Source organism: Diadema antillarum, unplaced genomic scaffold (genome assembly GCF_040938485.1).
Source record: "Diadema antillarum isolate AM-2024a unplaced genomic scaffold, OU_Dant_1.0 scf00000070, whole genome shotgun sequence".
NCBI classification, from domain to species: domain Eukaryota; kingdom Metazoa; phylum Echinodermata; class Echinoidea; order Diadematoida; family Diadematidae; genus Diadema; species Diadema antillarum.
This window is the reverse complement of record NW_027270959.1, coordinates 3,284,321-3,306,331: the sequence shown is the minus strand read 5'-3', so window position 1 is coordinate 3,306,331 and position 22,011 is coordinate 3,284,321. Positions and strand designations below refer to the sequence as shown.

Below are 22,011 nucleotides of genomic sequence, written 5' to 3'. Positions count from 1 at the left end.
GAATATCATTGTTATTGCTATTATCATTATTATTATTATTACTACTACTACTATCAAATTACTTTTAATATTCTTAAATACTATCATTTTATACGTTGATGAAAGTTATTATTCATCCAGTCGATGTAGATTTGAGATGAATTATGAATCGAAGAACTGGAATTTAACTTACGTTTTTGGCAACGTTTCGCTGAACAAGAAGGGGGGCTTCAACTTGTCACATACGTGGGACCGGGCGGTCCGTGAGATTCCAAGTCGTCTGTCACGCACGGGTAGTGCACCCTTGCGTGACGTTCCTACACAGCTTCACGTATATAACGACCAGCCTTCTTCTGGAAGGATGCCAGATGAAGCTGATTGTGATTAATCAGCGAAACGTTGCCAAAAACGTAAGTTAAATTCCAGTTCTTCGATTCACAATTCGTCTCAAAACTATCATCATACTATTATTATTATTATTATTATCATTATTATTATTATTATCATTATTATTATTATTATTATTATTGTTATTATTATCAATATTATTATTCTATTATCATTATCAATTTGAAAGACAATACAAGTGATACAGATAAACAAACAATTGATCCTTTAATCTGTTAAATTGCATAGATGTGGAAATGACATCAAAAAGTAATCTTGATGACTTTATAGTCATCATCTAAAAGAATAGTCATAGTACCCATTGTATACACAAACTTGTCATAACTTTTCACAGCAAGTATATGAAACAAATACAATCTCCCATGATCAATCACAAATTTAAGTAAAGAGATAATCAGACTTATCTTTAGACTACTGACCAGTAATAATTTCAGCTATTAAGAGCAACACAGTGTTTGTACATCAAATGTACAATTGAATAATTCAAAACATGCATGCACTGTACAGTCTGTACATGTACCTGGCAACTTGGCACTGAGACTCAAATTTCTTTCAATTTCACATAAATTCAAACTATTTTCTGAATTCCATTTTAAAAGTTATTCCTTGTCCTACAGTAGTGTTTTTCAGCAAGGTCACAGAGAAATCTGTTAGTACTTGCATGTAAACTATTTAACAGTTACATTGCAGAACAGTCAGATAGTATTTACATGTAGGTATTGAAAGCTTCCCAATACTAAAAAACAAGTGTCGCTTTGCACAGCGTCTGATTGGGCTAAATATTTAATATTTAGCCCAATCAGACGCTGTGCAAAGCAACACTTGTGTACAGCGACTGCGACAGGGCTGTGTACGTATGTACAGTGTAGTTACTAATCTGCATTGTATCACAATAAATTCAGACAGATCATTCAAGTATTAAAGCTAAAGTCATCGATCAGACTGTAAGTGTACTGCCTACTAGTTGATCATCCTTTAATTATTATCTCTCCCTCTCTACACATAGCAAAGTATGTGTCATCCACACTGAGCTGGGGGGGGGGGAGTGAGGAGTGGGAGTACAATGTACAGTATTCAAAACAGGAGGAGAAGAAGAGATGGAGATGTAGTTGAAGAGTAAAAGAGAGCAAGGGGGAGGGGGGGGGGGGGGAGGATGATGAAGGAAGAGAAGGGGGAAGGGAGAGAGAGAGAGAGAGTATGACAGACAGTAAAGTGTGTGGGTGGAAGGGGGCAACCATACACTGTAGGTTTGATTGAAAGTCCAGGTGTTGGACGAGGCAAAACTTGGACATGAACGGTATCACTTGAACAGCTGGACAATACTTACAGTAGCATGCTCAAACCAGAATATGATAGCAGTGTAATATGCATGTATACAGAGTCTCTTCCAAAAGTATTCCTAACTTTGATCAGTTAAACATTAATTATTATTCTAAAAATAAAGTTGATTTTTTTTTTTTTTTTTTTTTTTTTTTTTTTTAATACACTGTAGGCCCTACGGGCCATTCACTTGAACCTTCACTGAGGATTTTGATTTGAATTTTAAAGAAAAATTTTTGCAAAAAACACACACACACACCCAAAATCATGATTTGAGGGGAAAAAGTGAAGGAAATCAGTAACTACAAATGTACTAGCTAAAATACAACAACATGTACAAATGTACAGTAGGAGGTAACAACACTATCAAGAATATTGTTTAGGACAGAAAGAGTGATAGACTATGGAACTTACAATTGTAGCTATGGTGTACACTTTTAAAGGCCTACGTTGCACAAATAGAAGGCCAACACTAAAATGTAATGTATCACAGACAAAGTAGGGCCTACATGAACACTATGTTTTTGTAATCATTGTACAATCCATGTGTGAAACAACCAATCAGAATGTTGCTCTTTTCATGTCTTATCTTCTGAATCCACTGTCACAAAAAAAACAGCAACAATTTATAAACAAACAAATTATCTGAACGTTCTTTTTGCAGTATTTCAGACTTTTTTTGGCTTCCTATAAACCTTGATAATTGAGGAGACGGGAAGTATTATTTTTCAACTGGGCATCTGATCTTTTAAGCCTTGCAACCAACTTCCTACGGAAGCTTTGATAACGTACAGTGTAGCAAAGTAATGCACCCCTGTATCATGAACATGTTCCAGCTCCTCAAAGGAAATAGAGCCGCCGAGACTTCCTGTCTTTATACTTCCCTGAACAAAATTATGTTTGTTAACTTGGTAAACATGTAAACCACACAATAGTACTGTAGCTCATTTTATTTCCAGTACACACTGTGCAGTGTGTACATGTATAAAGTGCATACTGTATCTTTAATACTCCTGTCAGCTAACAAAGTGATTACTCATGCATGAAACTGAATACGACTAAAGTTTGGGTACTACATGTACATCCATGTATACAATTGTACATTGTAAATACAGTACAATGTCCATGTTCCATCTTCTATTTCTGTACTGTGTATGAAATTTTGTATTAATGTTGAAATATTATATAATTGTCTCAACACAATGAATATGCAAAGTTAACTCTTAATCTACAATAATGAAAGATTGTATAAACGGTACACTGCCGGTACATTGTAATCTTTCTGATAGTGGGTGCATCTTATACCAAATACTATTTAGGGGCACTCATAATGATTTCTGCACTTCAAAAAATAAAAATAAAAATATAAAAAATAGCATCAAATCCCCCCAAAAAGTAAAATTGTCTTACCCTTGATTGGGATCGTTCTCCACTTTATCAAGCCAGACTCTGACGTAGACAGCATTTCCATCCCGAATCTGTGAGAAAATATCATCCATCTTGGGCGCCGAACACTTTCAAGCAAACGGCAAAAAGTTGGCAGTGTTTGATGATTAAATGTTCTGTGTGAACAGTTGATTTTACAACAACTGTATGTGAATACCAATCACAAACAAACACAGAGTCTAGTTCACAAAAGCTCTGCAGTAAGTGAAGCGTGGGCTTGGGGTGGGATGTTTCCTTGATTAGTCACCCAATAGTGAATGTGTTAGGTCACCCATGCAGTTCGTTGGCAGAATGAGTACAGCTACAGTAGGCGCCCTAATCCAAGTTGTGTGTGTTGATCAATATTCCAGCACATGAAGGCACAGAACAAACCAGTCACCAGATAAAGATGTCAGTTGCTACTTGTCTAGCGGCTAAGCTGGATCCACAATACACCCAGCTAGCAGCTGGAGAGTAAAGAGAGGAACTGGTTTCATCAACAGATGCACAACCTCACACTCACAGTCATGTTGGTGGATGAAAAGGCTTTCAGTTTGGTCTCATCATGTCCAACTCCAATAAACAGAGCAGAGACACTCTATTCCGTGACGATGGGTGTTTCTGCATTAAAGTCAACAAGAAATATTGTGAAACCTAAACAGAGGGGGGCTTCTTCAGCCAATCTCCCCACACAGACAATTTAAGTAGTTATTGGGATACCTCGATGCGATGTACAGTTTCATGAGCTGATCGAGTGACTTCTATGCCTAGTGAAGTTCTTCAGATTGGAACCAGTACCACCATACTCTTCACTAGTATACTAGTTACAGTCTGCTAAAACTTTGAACTGCAAATCGACCACAAAATAATCCACAAATCTTTGAAGATTTGTCTACTTAAGTTTTAAGACTAAATCCCTGACTATCAGAGTCAAAGTCATGATGAAGTTTCTTCATGTTAAAGGGATTGTATAGTTTTGGTTGAGACCTAATTTTAGGTTTCTAACATTTTTTGGTGAGATGATTTATAACCTCTTATATGAAATATGAGAGAGTATGTAGAAATCTAATTCCATGAGGAATTCAACATTTATTTGATGAAAATTGGTTTTGAAATGGCCGAGATATCCAAAACAGAGCGATTCTAAATAAAGTGTGAGACCCACTAGCAGTTAGTTATTACGATCGCTTTGTTTTACTCTATTTTTGGACGTTTCAGTCATTCCAAACCCAATTTTCATCAAATAAACTTAGAATTCCTCTTTAATAAAATGGTATGCTCTGTACTAGATTCTATTTCATAAGTCAAGTGTTTTCTTGGTATCTCGCAAAAAGTTAAAAGCCCAATTCTCATCTTCACCAATAGTAAATACTGGACCATCTGAAGAAAGTACAAACTAAAATAAATTTTAAAGGCAAAGCTAAGTAATTTAAACTTTTAACCGTGTTAAAGTCAAAGAGGAATCATAAAAAAGGATCAAAATTAATTTATAAAGACAAGAGAGTTTTTAACACTAGCGTCTAACGAGTGTAACGTTATAATTACGTTATTTATGGTACAGATCTAAATTTACTCACGGTTTGTACCTGTACTAGTGTAGGATACTAACCACTGCTAACTAGTTGATGAGTTAGTTAGACTTCAGCTGTCAGGATTGTTTGACTCAGCAGGGCATGAAGAAGCAACAGAACGACGTAGTGTACGTAAACTTGCAGCTTAGACGTGCTCGAATCCTTCCCTCCCGATCCGTATCCCGATTGGATTACCCCGGCTTACGCTGTGTGGAAACTCGTTGATGATGATGGTCAGCGAATCTGGTTGCACCCACCATTCAATAACATGCACATCGTCTCGCTTTCGCCTGAAAGCTAATGACCTCAACGCGTTGTGGGTCAAGATTCTTCGCATTCCTAATTAGGCGACTCACTTACTCATAAGAAGGATAAATTGTTAATATTTCTTGCCAGATATATTAGTGCATTTGTATTTCATTTAATTTTTCTCATTAAAAATACTTTATGCAGTATATTTTTATTTTTAAATGAAAGATTTTCCACGGGAATTCGTGAAATTTGTAATTTGCGTTTTGTACTCTCTAAAGTCTCAAACTCAACATCATGACATATCAAGATGGCAGCCTCCATGAGCAGTGCGAACATGAGGACATTGCGATCTTTGGCTTCGAATTTTACGAACTTTAAACAAAGTCGTGCCACAATTTCACTTGCACCTGTCTCAAGAATCTTTCATGTGCAAAGGAAAGCATATCATGCATGCAACAGACGTTTATTTCGAACTGCCCTGACTGATAATTCGACGGCGAATGCAAGAGCCGCTAGCGCTGCTCGTGCGGGACTCGGCATCGCTGCTGCTGTCGGGGCAGTAGCCGCCTGTGCCGAGGCAGTAGATGTGGGTAAGCTTCGGGTAGGGGTCCATCTTACCGCAGCAGCGACCCCATACGGACAAATAAGCGCCCCGCGACGGGGTTAGGGTCCATCTAACTGCGACCAGCAGCCCCATACGCATTACGGTCCATCATATACTAGGTGTTTCAAAAACATTTCCCACTTTTGATCATTAATAATTCTGAAACTGTTCATCCGATAAAACTGTCATTGATATGAGTATTATAGCTGAATAGTGTACAATTTTGTTGGAGGTAATTTGAATGTGGAAGCATAAATCAGTTTCATTAAATCTAAGATTGATTTTGAAGTAAGGTTTCAGATTTTGGTCAAATTTTAACCCTCTGTACAAAAATGAACTTTACACAGAAACCAATGATGTGTATGTGAGTGTGTGCTGACAATGGCCCTGAACAATGGACATGCCTGAACCACCTGTTGACCATGTTGACTGGGCGTCAGTCTCGCACTCCCTGGCACATGAATGCTTAATCAATAATTCATGTTGATTGCCCTGGGCACTGCTAGTCTGAATTCATGCTCGGTAAAGGGTAAAATGCATGCACATGGAAAAAGTAAGCACATGTTTCCATGTGCTTGCAAACACCACATTTCATTCCAGCTGGCAATCATTTTCAAATTTTGCTTCCTATATCACTAAATTTGGGATATAATTAAGCATTTAATGATCTAAAGTTCCTCATTTTTATACAACTGTCTATGTATACTAATTAAATAGTCTGACAAATTTTCGCTTTTTCGATAAAAAGAGATCATTTTTGGTAAAGAGTTCAGCAGCATTCATCATTGGGGCGATTTGTTTCACAGTAGATTTATTTAAGGCTCCATATACACAAGAGTGTATACTGTATACGCTATATATTTCGCGGGGGTTTTATTTTCGCGAGTCGGGAGCTATTCGCGAAATTAACAACACGCGAAAATATTACCTTCCAAAATGAATCCCTTGCCTTGATGATACGAACATTTCAGTACTAGAATACCATGTCACGGCTTACCGAACAGACAATACTGGCTAAGCTTGTTTACGCACGTCCACGTCTACGTACGGATACTGAGAGCCAATCCATTATCGCAAGGGGACCACTCGTCACAAATCTAGCGCGATGGACTTAACCACTTCAAAAATGTTGAATTCTAACTTACTAGTTCGCAGAGTTTGGCAAGTTTTTTTCATGCAGTGTATAACTAGTATCATTCTTATATGCTAATAAGTTGAAAATTCACACTTTCTTTGCCACTTCATATTTTCTCTGGTCCCCCAATCGCGAATTTAACCACTCGCGAAAATGTGTGACATCGGCAATTCGCGAAAATTTATGTACGCGAAAATTATAGCGTATACAGTACTCTAGTTGATTTTCTTTTCTTCCTGTCACCATGTTTACGATGGAACAGAAGGTATTCATTGTAATTTCGTTTTTCAGAAGTATAGGGAGAGGACTGTCGCGACTCAAAGACAGTATCGACAGGTGTTTGACTTTACACAGATACTGCCAGAGCCTGAATAAAGACTAGTTGTGACAGTGGAATTTCTCATGAATAAATAATGAAGCATTCAAACCCTGGCCATTGTTCAGGACCATTGTCAGGTGTTAACCACACACTCCCATACACACCCATTGACCCCTGTGCAAAGTGAAATTTTGTACAGAGGGTTGAAAATAGAGCAAAATCTGGAACCTAACTGTGAAATTAATCATGGATTTCATGAAACTGATTTATGCTTTCATATTTAAACCACCTTCAACCAAATTGTACAGTATTCAGCTATCACTCATATCAATGACAGTGTTATCTGATATATAGTTTATGAATCATTAAGAATCAAAAGTGGGAAATGTTTTTTGAAACACCTAGTACTTACTACCAAATGACCAAGGATTCAGTGGTGTGCTCATTGTCCACATTGAGTTTTAGCCATTGTCAAGGGTTCCGAAGTTTAAGAGAGTCATATAATTATGTACGGTAACGTTACCATTAAATACGTTAATCATGTTTAGGCCCAGTCAGTCCGGGAAACCCGCTCATGAGGATTGCCCCGCGTACGAGGACTGCCCCGCCTCATGAGGACCGCCCCCACGCCTCATGAGGCCCGGGGGGGGGGGGGGGGGGGGGGGGGGGGAAACGCCTCATGAGGCCCCCTTTGGCCCTATTCATTTCTTATTCATCTCACATCTGACGTATAAATTGTCGCAACTTTGCACGGTGATTTTTTGTTACACACACATGTCCACTACGACCATGATTGATGAATAGAAGAAAAAATCCTGTCTGTTTTTTTTTTTTTCAGAAATCGAGTTTTGAAAAAAAAATCTGACAGGATTTTTTCTTCTTTTCATCATGGATAGTGGACGTGTGTGTAACAAAAAATCATCGTGCAAAGTTGCGACAATTTATACGTCAGATGTGAGATGAATAAGAAATGAATAAGGGGCCTCATGAGGCGTTTTTCCCGGGCCTCATGAGGCGTGGGGGCGGTCCTCATGAGGCGGGGCAGTCCTCATACGCGGAGCGGTCCTCATGAGCGGGTTTCCTGGACTGCAGTGAATGCAGTGTCCCTATGACCTATCAGCTATATAGACATGATTGATAGGCCTAGTCTTAGATCTTAACCCCGGCGCGGGGCACTGTGTGTATTAAACCGGTACGTGTTGGGTCGCTCACTGTGGTTAGATAGATCTCGTTTCATTAAAATTCTAGTTTAATCTTCAAATTCGTAGATTAGACTCTAAAATTACTGCCCTGTGATCGGTCTCTAAATTATCTAAAAATCTAATTCTAAAGCATGAGACTGAAAGCCAAGGTCTAACCACGGCGCACGGGGTGTTCCCTTGTTGTACAGTTGTAAATTGACTGAAAGATCTGTCTGTAGATTTATCTTCAATTTGTTGTCGGGGACATGTACATGTTTCACGGAGACCTGCTGCGCTGTGCCTGGCTTCATGGCATCCCTTCTGAGGAATTCTGTAAACATGGTAAACATTGATTGATAAAAGTTTAAATAGTCATCATTTCTTGACTTTATCAATGTTTAAAGATACAATCAATGCACATTGTAAACTTCACACAAACTCAAAACTACACCAAAGGGATTTCTCTCATTGTATAAAGTCAAATTCTGGAAGAGCCTATAATATACCAGTAGTATTGGGTATTGGCATTGCCGTGCATCACTGGACATCATCAATAGTTATAAACTAAACACTGAAAACTTCTGAATTTATGTGAATTAGCTGCTATGACCTAACTGCACCAGCGACCCCAACCCAGTAGTAAAGTTTTTACAGTGCCCCGTGCTGGGGTTAGCTATGTATGGCTCAGACCCAGACACTATATTCCCATAAGGCACTTGCCCTACATACGAAAGTAGTGCTATTAAAAGATAACATAAAAGGGTCATTCCATGGGGTTGGGTCTTCTCTAGATTTTCATGTTGTGTAGGAATAAAAGTCATATTCTGAAAAATTTATCAAATAATTGTCTGTGGTTTGCAGTTATTCTTGAGAGAAATGTGTGAAGAATTATTTTGATGAAAAAAAAACAAGCCTGTGTACAAATGTATTTTGTCTATGACTGTTTCACTAATGATGTCCATGGTTTTTCTGGTTTATGTTGTGACATAAATATATGCCATTTTCATGGCAATGTAAAACAGGAATATACAACCTTTCAGCATTATGCCTATTATTATTAAGAGAGGCAAGGTGACTTCTACAAAGACTATAAGGCACATTAGCATGGTTTTACATACACTTCCAATCATAATATGATCAGAAACTTTATTTCTATAATGAGATTTATATTTCAGGAGTATTCTTATCCAAAAATTAGCATCAAAATCCTCCAAATAAACGAGAAAATACGGAACATATCACTGTACTTCAGTGCGATGTCCGGCCTCTTCGTGTAACGTAGGTAAGGAAAGACGTGTCTCGCGATAAAAAGAAGAGCTACTAACTTCAGCAATCGTATTCATGTCACTGGCAGTCCTCCCCAAATGGCAGAAAAACTACTCACAGCCAATATACACCTACCTGGACAGCGCAAGATCTGTTTTTGTGCCGTTGTCCATGTAACGTAGGTACAGGAGTTTTAATGTTTCTGATGTCAATTGGTAAGCTTTTATGCTGTTTTACAATAATAATAACATTTGTCATATTCTGTAACTCTATTAGAGGAAAAAAAACGACATCTAAACCTCTGAACTGGCCAAAAATACTGTGGACAATGATACTGTAGTCCCACATACTGAGATATTTGTTTCAGGTTCATGTTCATAATTTTGATTGCCAAATTTTCCCTCCATGCCGGTCTCTGCAAAAGGAGCATATATTCTTCTCTTAGAAAACTATACAAAAGTATATCAGTGTATCTTCACTGCAATATAAAATTGTTTTACCTCCCGATTATTGTGAATTTTTGGACCCTTTTGTCATTAGGTATCTACCAAGGTAGACGTGCTAGAGTTAGTATTAATCACTATCGAGATACTAGTTGGAAAACGTAGATGTCCAGACTGCATCTGAACTAGAGAAATAGAGTTTGCCTTATTTTGCTGGTGATATTGAGGGAACTAGGAGCTGTGAAATTCTTTCTCTTTAACAGATTTACTTCGAAAATGTCAATGTTTTCCTTCCAAGATTTCACTGACCTGTTAGATGCTCTGATGAAGTTGTTAACATTTCACAAGGATTCACCATTTCCATTCCATGTTCACCCACTGTGAAGTCTCAAAGCTAAAATGCCAGTGTCATATTCAGTTTGGGTGGGTAGTGGGTTGGAAAGGCTTCAATAAAATTATGAACCCCAATCAAAATTGGACTATTATTGCTCTACACTATCATTCAAAAAGAAGGCAACAATTTCGACGAGGGATGAATATAAAATAGGGCCTAGTATTATTTTGGGAGTCTAGTAAGGACCTCAACCGTAACCATAACCCTGACCCTAGCCCTAACCTTAGCTAGGACACTGGGGGCAGCGACCTGCCCTTCTAGCTTACATCTGAAAACAAGTTTTTAGCATAGAGTATGAAAATGATATTTTCCTATGTTGTACATGCTATATTATTATTATTAATATTTACATCATTTTAAGCATAACCCATTTTTTTTTTAATTTTGGTGGGAGGTACACACGGAACTCTAGCTAATGGGTATGCCAAGAACTAGAAATGTAAGCAAAATTGTTAAAATTATTTAATTCCATTCATAAACACACAGATACATCAACAGGAATATATAGTCAACCCCAACAAAAATGTTCTTTTAATTTTTTTAATTCTATTTCTCTTTACACCTTTTGTTCAGTTTGTTGATGAATCTGCCATGGCTCCTCCTCTGCCGCCGCTACGTGTTATACTACATGAAAGAGTAAAAAGACACATCCACAGCACTCCACAAACAGAGAGGAAGCTGACAAAGCAACACCCAAGAAGAGCGGATGTAACAAACTAGACAAGAAGAAAACTGCACAGAGGGAAAATGGACAGAAGAAAGACAAAAATCGAGGGCTAAATGGACATTGGACAAAAGAGCAGAAATTAATTCAAAGAAAGAACATGGAGAAGACAAGAAGACTTGTCCGATTTCTCTTTATTAGTTTTCTTAGTTAGTTGACAACTAGTTGATGATGTTGTTAGTGTATATAAGGTCAAATTGTGTAAAGCTTCACTTTCTTCTTCTTCTTCTGATTAAGTCTGCCTTCTTTCATACCAGAGTTACAAAAAATTGAAGTCTGTGTAACATAGGTATTGTTCCACAGGTGTGCAGTAGATATAATTCCAAAGAATTGTTACAATAGTGTTATTTGTGGGAACATACATAAAGTCTATATGTGTAGGTTTTAACATCTCACACCACAATAAAGGAAATCAGGTGATATGTCGTAGTGTACCTATGTTACAAAGACATACTGTCCGTGTAACATAGGTAGTACACTGTGGGTGAGGTTGTTGTCTGAAAACCCCTGATTATGACAATAAAATCATGTTTTCACTTGAATACCCATACAAATCACTTGCTTCAATTGTGGTGTTTTTAAGAATATTGTCATTGTGTCACTCTTGATGAAAAAGTTAAACCTTTGATTGAAATTGTTAATGGTTTGTAGAAAAAAACATGTTAATAAAAGTGGCTTGCAGTTGACATCAGAACATACAATCTTACGAATAATGATCTCATGCGCCTGTTAAATAACATGTTGATGTGCTATGGACGAAAAAAATGTGGATGTGTTCATTGTTATCATTTCAGAACACAAAATCATGAAGGATGTCAACAAATGAAGTCCGTGTAACATAGGTATTTTGCCATACCTGTTTACCCATGCTGACTGAAAGTGTGCGAAGTAATAAACAGATTTCTAGTGGAATAAGTTGAAGAATGGGAGTAACAAACCAGGGGGAAAAAGGAAATTTCAATTTACTCAACTTGAATTTTCAACTTGTATGTCACAATTTCAGTCCCAACCCCATGGAATTACCCAAAACAAGACTCAAGAGGATTGATACAGAGGGCAAGTAAGTGCTTTATACCTTATGCCCAATTCAAGGTGGTAAATCAAGTTCAATCAGAGTTCATAATCTTACATGAAATACAATGTGTGAATGAGAGGACCATTTTTGTATTTTTAGTGTTAATACAGTCTGTGTACTCTGAAACCTTAAAGCATACGCGTGTAAACACGGTTGACAACATCTGATTGACCTTATGACCCCTATAAATTAGTCTCTTAGAAACTGCACTTTCCATAAGCATGAAAAATGGCACATGACTTGCCTCCCATAAGCAATGTGTTAATGATGTATCGAAACATATACCTAGAATTGTAATGTTCAGATTTTGCCCCTTGCCTCCCCATCTTCCCGTTTTCGTACAGTGAAAAATCTTTGGTTCCAGGCAGCTAGGAAGAATGATGAAGCAGAACTATGCAGGTAAGATTAAAAGAAAACATTAAATGTTCACCTTGTGGGTCCAATCCAGTTATCACTGTCATGAATGTAAGCTTCACTGTGTGACAAAGATGTTCCATGATGCTTCATGAAACTTACTTTCCCAATAATGAGATGATTATGCATTTATATCAAAATATTAAGCTCATGCTTTACAATGGATTAGATTGTTGCTTGATACCATGTAGATAATGATGATGATGATGATGTTAGTGATAATAGTTATGAAACTGAGAATAGATAATTCTTCCTTTTTTTTCTGATGCATGATAGCAAGACTTAAAAGATGTTGGTATCTACCTAACTAGATTTTTTGCGTTCTTCCATGGTTTCCTGTCATGTTTTTCCATTCATTTTGTCCTTCAGAATACTTAAGTCTGGATTTGATGTCAATCAGAGACATTCTCTTGGATGGACTGCTCTACATGTAGCTGCAGTCAACAAACATGAAAGGTAAATCTTTCAAGTTGTCTTAATCATTTGTAGGTCCATATAGTTCTTAGGCTAGTGCCAATTATATATGACTGTTTATCACAAACCAACAAAAAGTTGCACGCCAATTTTTTATTTTTTTTTTGTGCGGACTCAAAATACAGTATGTTAAAGCCAATAAACATACCTAACAATAGTCAGTTTTTAGGGGTTTTTTTTTCCTATAGGAACAATTTGTATCTTAATTTTACATAAGTTTTTGATCATAAAATGAATTGGAAATTGCAGTTTTATTTTTATCTATTTTTTTTTTAAAGAATAGTGTAGTGAGGTATGTCCTATAGGCCCCTTTTCAGTCTTAAAAACCCTAAGTAACACTCTCTTCATTTCAACTCTAATAACTTTTGAAAAGATAATGCCACTCCTTTGAAAAATAGTGTATGTAAGTCATGAATAGAATGTAATAATAGAGTGTGCTAAATTCCAACTTTAACTGATTTAATTCCTTCATTGTGGTTGCCCTGGAGTTTTACATCCTGCTTTTTGTCCCATTCATAGTACAGAACTCTACTTGGTGAGATTAAACACTTGAATAGGCCCTACGCTTCAAAGAAACAAAGAATACATACATGTAATCAGGGTGGTGGAAATAGTTTCCCACCTCCCTGATGTAACTAAGGAATCAATGACTTTAAGTCCCCTCCTAAGGACCAGACAATGAGGATAAAGTGCCTTGCCCAGGGGCACAAGCTGCTGCAGCCAGGAGACTTGGAACCAGGAACCTCATGTTTGATAGTGCGTGGTCTTTTCCTCTGAGCCAGAACAGCTCCTCTGAAGCAATGAATTGCTTCTGAGGGGACTGCACTCAAACGATGATTGAGGGATCACTGCAGGCAGATGGCCACCAGAAACAGGTTGATTTGCCATTTTAAATGATTGACTTGGAAATACTTCAGCTTGTAGTGCTTCATAAAGTCACTATGGAGATAACATTTAGCGCTTGCAATACTTCCATTTATAATTTAAGCGAATTTCCCTTGAAATATTAAACTTTTGTACTGTTTTGTGGCTCTGCAACGATGGATAACACGTTGTTCTAGCCTGAAAATTGTATGAATGATAGATCTAGCTTGACTAGTATAATAGCAATCAGCCAAACTTTATACAAACACAGCATTAACACATAATGGGCAAGATATGCTGTGGTGACCAGTCATAACTCTTTTCTCTTCATTATATTTGAAGCTAGTCAGTTTTCTCTTCTTTTTATCCATTTTGTTCCATCTTCAATTTCGCCTCTTCCTTGGAAGTTCCCTGCGAACTCTTCTGAAGGCTGGTGCCGATCCAAACCTTGGGGATGAATTCAGCAGTGTATGGCAGACTGCACAAGAAAAGAAGCTGAATTCTATACAAGGTGGGAATGGAGCAATATGGAAGTCACTTTACATTTTCGTGTAGCAAGTTGCTACACCTGATATTACCCACATGTTGCAAACTTGCCCAAATGGTGCGGTTCTTCGACAGTTTGTATTTGCCAGGTTCTAAGGTTGATATTTGCAAAGAGAATAAAACTGCAGGTTCCATCTGAAAAAAAAAAACCAAAAAACTGTTTGTATCCAGTTCTGAAAAACCATGTGCAAATATATATCTTTCATATGGAAACATTCTGCAGTCCTCTGACAAACTGACTAAATCACATACTGATCAATTATCCAAAAAAAAAAACAAGCTATCTCATTTATGAATAGGTAGTATTGAATTTAGCTGCAGAACATTAATTATTTAATTTCACAGAAACACCTCACTATCGACCCATCTCACATAGTTTCCTTTAAAATGAAATAACTTTTATGACAGTGCTGTATGATCGTGAAGATGACTTCAGTGACAGGCTCAACAACAGGGTATCATTCCGAGGCTGTACAGCTCTCCACTATGCTGTTCTCTCCAATGACATCAACATAGTCAGGATTCTTCTGGAAGCAGGTATATGTTCACTGAAATCAAACTTTTCGTTAGAATTTCAATTTGCGTGTGCATTTCTCTGTACCATGGTAGATATGAGATTTTTCATGTGTGAATAAAGACACAAACAAGAAGCCATTGGAAGCTTAAACTGGTGTGGCAAATTTGTCTGCTATGCTAGTTCAATAAAATCCAAACATGAATTTAATGCATGTTACACTATGTTGTTTTTTTTTTTCAATTCAAATCTTTTAATTTCCATCAACAAGAAATAATACATACGTACATGTTCACTGTTATTAATGATAAGTTTTACATACGGCGTGTAGCTAATATTGCTATTATATTAGATGTAATCACCACATATAGAAAATTTATTCCTCATTGTTTACCTTTAAACTGAAGAAAAATGAAGATGTTGCTTAACCTCTTTAAAGACGAGTCCCAAGTATACTCGGGCAGGTGTCTATGAGAAATGCGTGTTGTAGCAAAATCAGCCCATCCTCAACGGGATAAACAGCCACAATTGTATAATACAGATATTTGTGTATGTCAAAGGATGATTGACATTGATACAGTAGATTGGGTTCTTGACAATTTGAAGCTCTTTTTATAAGGTTAAAAGCCATTTTCTCCTGGCCACACCTTATGATTTTGTTTTTCTCGCATACAGGAGCTGACCCAATGGTAGAGAATGAAAATGGTCACAAACCTGTGCAATATGCCAAGGATAATGCCACGAAAGAACTTCTGAGGGAATATGCTGACAAGGTATGTTTGTTTCATTTGAACCTGTACACTACATTCCACTTTATGAATTTCCAAGCTTGCATCCGATAGATTATTGTACCCTGAAAAACGCTACCAAAATCCTAGGAATAGACAAGGATCAAAGTGATCTGAAATGATTACAAGCAGAGTTGTGATGGTTTGAATATCAGAGTATCAATAAGCATTCTCATACCCCAAACTCAATCATTAAACATTTAACATTTCGCTATCAACCTGTTGAGGACGGTTTGATTTTGCTACAACACGCAATTCCCATGGACACCTGCCTGAGTATACTCGGGACTTGTCCTCAATGGGTTAATGAAGTGCATAATTTGTTAGTGACAGATATCACTCTAAGGTATTAAAGAAATACTTCAACTCTTTCAAAGATTCCTCGAGAGAAATATATGTAAGTTCATCTAACTCAGAGGAAACCTGTAAATAAAATGTAGAGCAATTTAGAACATGCTCATGAAAGAAGAGCATCTGTAGATAGAAATTAAAAGTACCGTACTCAAGTTATTTTGATTTTCATAGTTATGTTTCAACTTCACATTTTAATCTCACTATGTCTCTGAGCATGATTACTTTTATTGCCCCAGTTTGTGTGAACTTTTCTCTGATGGTATCATATCAGTAGTTGAGCTGTAGTTATGATTTCCGTTTGTGTTTGCATTTGCATTTTCAATAAACTGGTAGTGCAGATGTTGGAAGGAATAATCTGCATCTTGAAATTGCAGTTCAAGAGCATACAGGCTGAACGGGCAGCTGAGGAGAGGCGGCGCTTTCCCCTGGAGCAAAGACTGAAGGAGCATATCATTGGTCAGGAAGGTGCCATAGCAACAGTGGCTGCAGGTTTGTGCCTGCAATGTTTTGAATTTATTACCATTGATATCACCATCATCATCATCATCATCTTCATCTTCATCATCACTATTATTGTAACCAGGTATGTTGTATCATGATGATGATTTCAGTATGAAACATATTCAGATGTGAACCCTGTTATGTACAGCGAAACAGAAGATCATGAAACTAGAGGCAGGTCACCCATCGTATTAGGGTGGTTATTAGTCAAGGCCTAATCTTCAAAATGTTTTTGTATTAACAAAACTTGATCTGACAATCAAACTTCAAATGACCATAAAGATGCCAAGAGAGTAGCTCCTGGTAGGAGAAAAGCTATTAGTAAACCTCATGATTTTCAGAAAAAATTCTTAGACACTAGATTTACATGTAGGTTAAATTTTAGATCATTCCAAGGAACCCCAGGGAGGGCATTGTAAGGTTATTTTAGTATCACTGTAAAGTGGATATTTTTATGTGTGTAATTTTCTCGCTCGGCCAAATAAGATGAGTTTTGCTTGTTTGTAATTTCATGAATAAAGACATCAACTACTGCTGCATATGGCAAACAAAAATATTCATGTGCTTGTATTTTTGAGCTAGTTACTGGTTGTGCAAAAATTTCAACGTTGTAAAAATGTCCACTTTTACAGTACCTGAATGCTGTAGCTGTATAGTAACTCTGTATGATCTTTGTGTAACATCATGTTTCAGACTTCAATGACAGAAACATTGAATTTTCATCATTTCATACAAATCTAAGTATGTGTTTACAAGTTGTGTTCATTATTTCTGTGTGTTTACGTGTGTGCATGGTAAATAAATTAGGGTAGGAATTCATATCTTTTTGTATCATGCGCTGTCTTCTACCAGCTGTCAGGAGGAAAGAGAATGGATGGATGGATGAAGACCACCCTCTTGTTTTCCTCTTTTTAGGATCATCAGGAATAGGTAAGCTGGAACTGGAGCTGTTTATCAATATCGAACACTTTTGTTTTCTTTGATCGATGCTTAACACTTCTTAAAGTATTTTGTGTTTTCTTTAACCCGTTGAGGATGGTTTGATATTGCTACAACACGCACTTCCCACAGACACCTGCCCGAGTATACTCGGGACTCGTCCTCAACGGGTTAAAGCCACGGGCTCATATGCAGAATATTATTTGGCTCATTTCACAAAATTGTGGCCCATGTCATCGTGGTCTAATGTCTGTTAAAAGGCTGTTTCTCATTTGCTTCAGCAGTGTAAAGCCATTTTGATCCAAAAAAAAAAAATCCTGTATAAATGTAGGTTATGATAAATGTGGCTTACTAAAACAAATCATGTGGTGATTGCATCATAAAACTTGTTACATATAAACTTCTTTCATAACATGTAGTTCATAATTGAAATGATTGTGTCGACCCGCTACTTATCTGAAGACCACTGGAAGACACCATCCTGGTGTCACTAGCACAGGACCCCTAGTGTGTGAAATGTATTCTTGCCTTACTTTGGGAAATCCACAGACAGGTGTAGCTGAAGTAGAGTTGGGGTCCTTTGACAAAAGCAAGCATTATCCAAACATACAACTGTCATTTCATTGATTCTGTGATCATGGAGTAAAGGGAAGTAAAGAGCTCCCTCTATCAGTTAATCAGTCCATGCTTACTTTTGGCTCATTTTTTATGTCTATGTGTGCTACCAACCTGAAGATGCAAATAGATGAATTGCTGTAAAAGTGGAAATTTTCCCAGTGTTGAAATTTTTGCGCATTTCGCGCAACCAGAAACTAGCGCGAAAATAAAAGCAAGCAATTTTGTTTGCTTGCCGTATGATCCAGTAGTTGAGGTCTTGATTCTGCGGAATTTGAGAACGTGCGAAACTCTTCTTACCCCCACAAGTGCAAAAAATTAGTCGCATGAAAATATCCACTTTTACAGTTAGTAGCAACTCTTTCGCGGAGACTGTCAGTGTACTGCCAATCACTGAGGAGTGGAGGTTTTTTATCAAACAGTATGAAGACAATAATGAGTTGCCCGATGTAAACCAAGAAAGAAAGCTATTGAACGACTAATATATAACAGGTAAGACGGAGCTAGCGAAGCAAATAGCAAGGTACATGCATAAGGACGTGAAGAAGGGCTTCATAAGGCTTGACATGTCAGAGTACCAGGAGAAGCACGAGGTGGCAAAGTTCATCGGCTCCCCGCCGGGTTACGTGGGCCACGAACAAGGAGGGCAGCTGACCAAGAAGCTGAAGCAGAACCCCAATGCCGTGGTCCTCTTCGACGAGGTGGACAAGGCCCATCCCGATGTCTTGACCATCATGCTCCAGCTATTTGATGAGGTCAGTTCATTTTCATGTACGCATTGTAGTTGCTGTGCTCATGTTTGTGTACATGTATATATTGTGTGATTGGTTACGAATAACTGGATGAATAACTGAATGTAGAGATGGATAAAGACATACAATGAATACACTGTACTATGCGTATATACAGTACGTGTTCACCTAGTGTGTGTATACCTGTGTTTATGTGAGCGTGCATGTGTGTGATTTGATTTGTTTGTCTATTGGATGTTTAGTTTTGATTTGATTTATTCATCATGATGACCCCGATACGATTGTACAATTTGATACACATCACAAACCCAGCATTCCAACTTAAAATTACAAGTACAGTCAACCTTGCCTAAGTCGAATCTATTTGGACTGAAGAAATAGCTTTGACTTAGAGAAACTTGGACTTACATTGTATGAGGGGTTAAAATCAATAGAATATAAAGAGGAAAGGACTTGAAAAGACCTTCGACTCAGGTGATTATTTGACTTGTGCGAAGTTAACTGTACAATCAACAATTAAGACAAGGAAGGGAGGCTTAAGTGTAAAGGACAATTTTGACATGCCACAGATGGTCAAAAGTCAATGCACTTTTCTACCATTTTAATCCTCTGTCACAGGGCAGACTGACTGATGGGAAAGGGAAGACCATTGAGTGCAAGGACGCCATCTTTGTCATGACATCTAACATTGCCAGTGATGAGATTGCTGGACACGCCCTCCAGCTGCGAAGAGAAGCCAAGGCCATGATGGAGCAGAGGCAGGTCACAGAGCAGGAGAAAAGTACGGACGAGGAGATACGAAATGATTATTTCTGTGACCGAGATCAACGAAAACAAAACTTGTGTTTTGCAACTGATTATCAAACTGCTCTACATCGACATAAATATACACTTGTTTACGTTGACGTAGGGCAATTTGTTAATCAGTTGCAATAAAAACTTGACAGAAGAATTTCATGAATTCGAATACTTGTGTTTCTGATATTACTCCTCTTTTATTTGGGGGATGTAAGATTACAATTTCACACTTGTTAAGTTTCTTTGCTAGGTGGCATGTCTGTTCACAAATGAATATTGTTTATTAGGATAGAGATAGAGGTATTTTCACCACAAAATCACCATGACCGCACACTGCTTATTTTTTTTTTCTCTCAGCAGTATCAGTATAAATTAATTAGGACATCACAATTTTAGTCATTCATTCAGGATTGCTGCAATGTTCTTAATTCTGTTTGTTACGGTAATGCACTATATAGTAAAAAAAAAAAAAAAGAAATGAAAAACTAACCCCATGTCACTTGAGAATACGCCCTTTTGTACCAAAAATAACGGAATCTTTTTGGGTCTGAATAGATTCCTTGGAAATCTATGTTATTGTTTCCCCCTCTATCATTAAGAAGTTTCTAATTTTATTATTTGGAGTAAAGGTCAGCAATACATGTACCTACCTTTAGGATATACCTGCTTCAATATGAAAGGAATCCAATTTTCAGGATTGTAAAAATGATGCACAAATTTCAAATTGTTGATTTGATTGGCAGTGGTGGCTGAGATGATGGAGCAGGTGACTATATCCAAGCGCTTCAAGGAGGACGTCGTCCAGCCCATCCTCAAGCGTCACTTCCGGCGAGACGAGTTCCTGGGCCGCATCAACGAGATGGTGTACTTCCTGCCCTTCTCCCGGTCCGAGCTCATCCGGCTGGTCACCAAGGAGCTGAACTTCTGGGCCAAGAGGGTAGGTTAGACTCCATTTGCTTGATTATTGGGGAGCCACATGGGTTTACTTGAATGTCCAGACACCTCTTTCCTTTCACAAGTTGTAGCGTTTAAGTGTCGGTGATTCTTGGTTTTGCAAAATTATTTTCATAAGGCAACAGAAGAATTTATATACATGTATGTGAGTCTGTTTCAGTATCTACTGTAGGTATTTGATTAAAAAATGAATTTAAAGTTTGAATTGTTCTATGTAAAAAGATAGCTACATGGCTTTTGCATTAAATTACACACCCACACCAAAGCTGATCAATGAATTTACTCTTGTATAAGTGATTGCTCATTGCATTATCAGTGCCACTGATAATGACAGTTTCGGTACATTGTACCAGCTGTGTGGTATACGTTTGATACAGACTTCCATATAATAATTCCTATACTTCATTAGGTTCGTGCCGAAAGACAACCTTGGTATGGATGCTTTACTAGTATTATCTGCATTTCTTGTCCTACAAGGCAAAAGATAGACACGACATGGAACTGACTTGGGATGTGGAGGTCCTGGAAATCCTGGCCGATGGCTACGATGTCCACTATGGAGCCAGGTCTATCAAACATGAGGTCAGTGTGCTTGAGGAATTGCTCCAACCTTTGACCCTTCTTGCCATGGAGAAAGTAATGAAAAGAAAAAATAACTCTTGCTCTTCTTGATTGCCGGTTGGGCACAATTTCTGGCAGGTCTTGTGATACAAGTACACTCTGTACCTAAAGACTGTCAGTGAGTAAAGATTTTGTCATCTTATGTTTTCCCACTCGCATCAAATTGCTGTTCAGTAGGACTTGCACATAACAATGCCCAAGTGAATTTGTCAAACTTTCACTACCTCAAACGGTTTTAGAGGAAATAAACAGAACACCAAACATGATTGACTATTAATGAATTAGTGGCCAGGCACAGTGAGAATTGAGTCACCGTTCAAGATTTCTGTTGTTAAAGTATCAAAATGAAATCCAGAGCATTTCGAAAGTAATGGTTTAGTTATTTGATATTTTTAAGTCCATAAATAAGCTTCATTTGTTGTGTAGTTTGTCTTTTCTTTCAAAGAAAATATGCATCGCAATCAGTCCTGTATTCGTTTTTCTTCTACCTGTGAAGGTGGAGCGTCGGATTGTCAACCAGCTAGCAGCTGCTCAGGAGAAGCGGCTCATCTCCAGAGGATGCCAGCTTCACATTGCTGTGGATGAAAATCACCATGGTAACAGGAGAGATTCAAACAGAAAAGAAGGAGGAGGAGGAGGAGAAGGAGGGGGCAGGGTGTCATCCCATGAGCCTCATCAGTCAGTCTTAAAGCTGCAGGTGATCAAGAAAGGTCAGAAGGAGACAGTGAATCTTCTTCCTGGGCCTCCACAGCCTGACGGAGACCATCATTCAAACTTTTGA

The 22,011-nt window shown here is 37.8% G+C and overlaps 2 protein-coding genes across 2 annotated transcripts in view; one reads left to right on the top strand and one right to left on the bottom strand.

Annotated features, from left to right (window-relative positions):
- The window catches only part of LOC139716855 (scaffold protein ILK-like), a 24,141-nt gene extending 19,359 nt beyond the window's left edge, over nucleotides 1–4,782 (bottom strand). Inside the window, exons 1-2 of the mRNA XM_071628386.1 lie at nucleotides 4,742–4,782; nucleotides 3,118–3,753 (exon numbers count right to left, since the gene is read on the bottom strand). Coding sequence (XP_071484487.1) covers nucleotides 3,118–3,206 — 89 coding nt within the window. The 5' untranslated portion in view covers nucleotides 3,207–3,753; nucleotides 4,742–4,782. The remainder of the gene's footprint in view (nucleotides 1–3,117; nucleotides 3,754–4,741) is intronic.
- LOC139716843 (mitochondrial disaggregase-like) lies at nucleotides 3,542–22,011 on the top strand. Its single transcript, XM_071628376.1, has 14 exons — nucleotides 3,542–3,606; nucleotides 5,415–5,545; nucleotides 12,441–12,495; nucleotides 12,880–12,966; nucleotides 14,256–14,359; nucleotides 14,803–14,931; nucleotides 15,584–15,681; nucleotides 16,425–16,539; nucleotides 17,404–17,481; nucleotides 18,598–18,860; nucleotides 19,476–19,638; nucleotides 20,399–20,592; nucleotides 21,087–21,191; nucleotides 21,727–22,011. Exons 1-14 carry the CDS (start codon nucleotides 3,542–3,544, stop codon nucleotides 22,009–22,011), a joined length of 1,872 nt encoding a protein of 623 aa, XP_071484477.1.

Coding starts and splice junctions, on each gene's coding strand:
- LOC139716843 (XM_071628376.1), top strand. CDS start 3,542: ATGTCAGTTGCTACTTGTCTAGCGGCTAAGCTGGATCCACAATACACC. Junction 12,967..14,255: donor GCAGTCAACAAACATGAAAG/GTAAATCTTTCA, acceptor CTTCCTTGGAAG/TTCCCTGCGAACTCTTCTGA. Junction 17,482..18,597: donor TTTAGGATCATCAGGAATAG/GTAAGCTGGAAC, acceptor AATATATAACAG/GTAAGACGGAGCTAGCGAAG.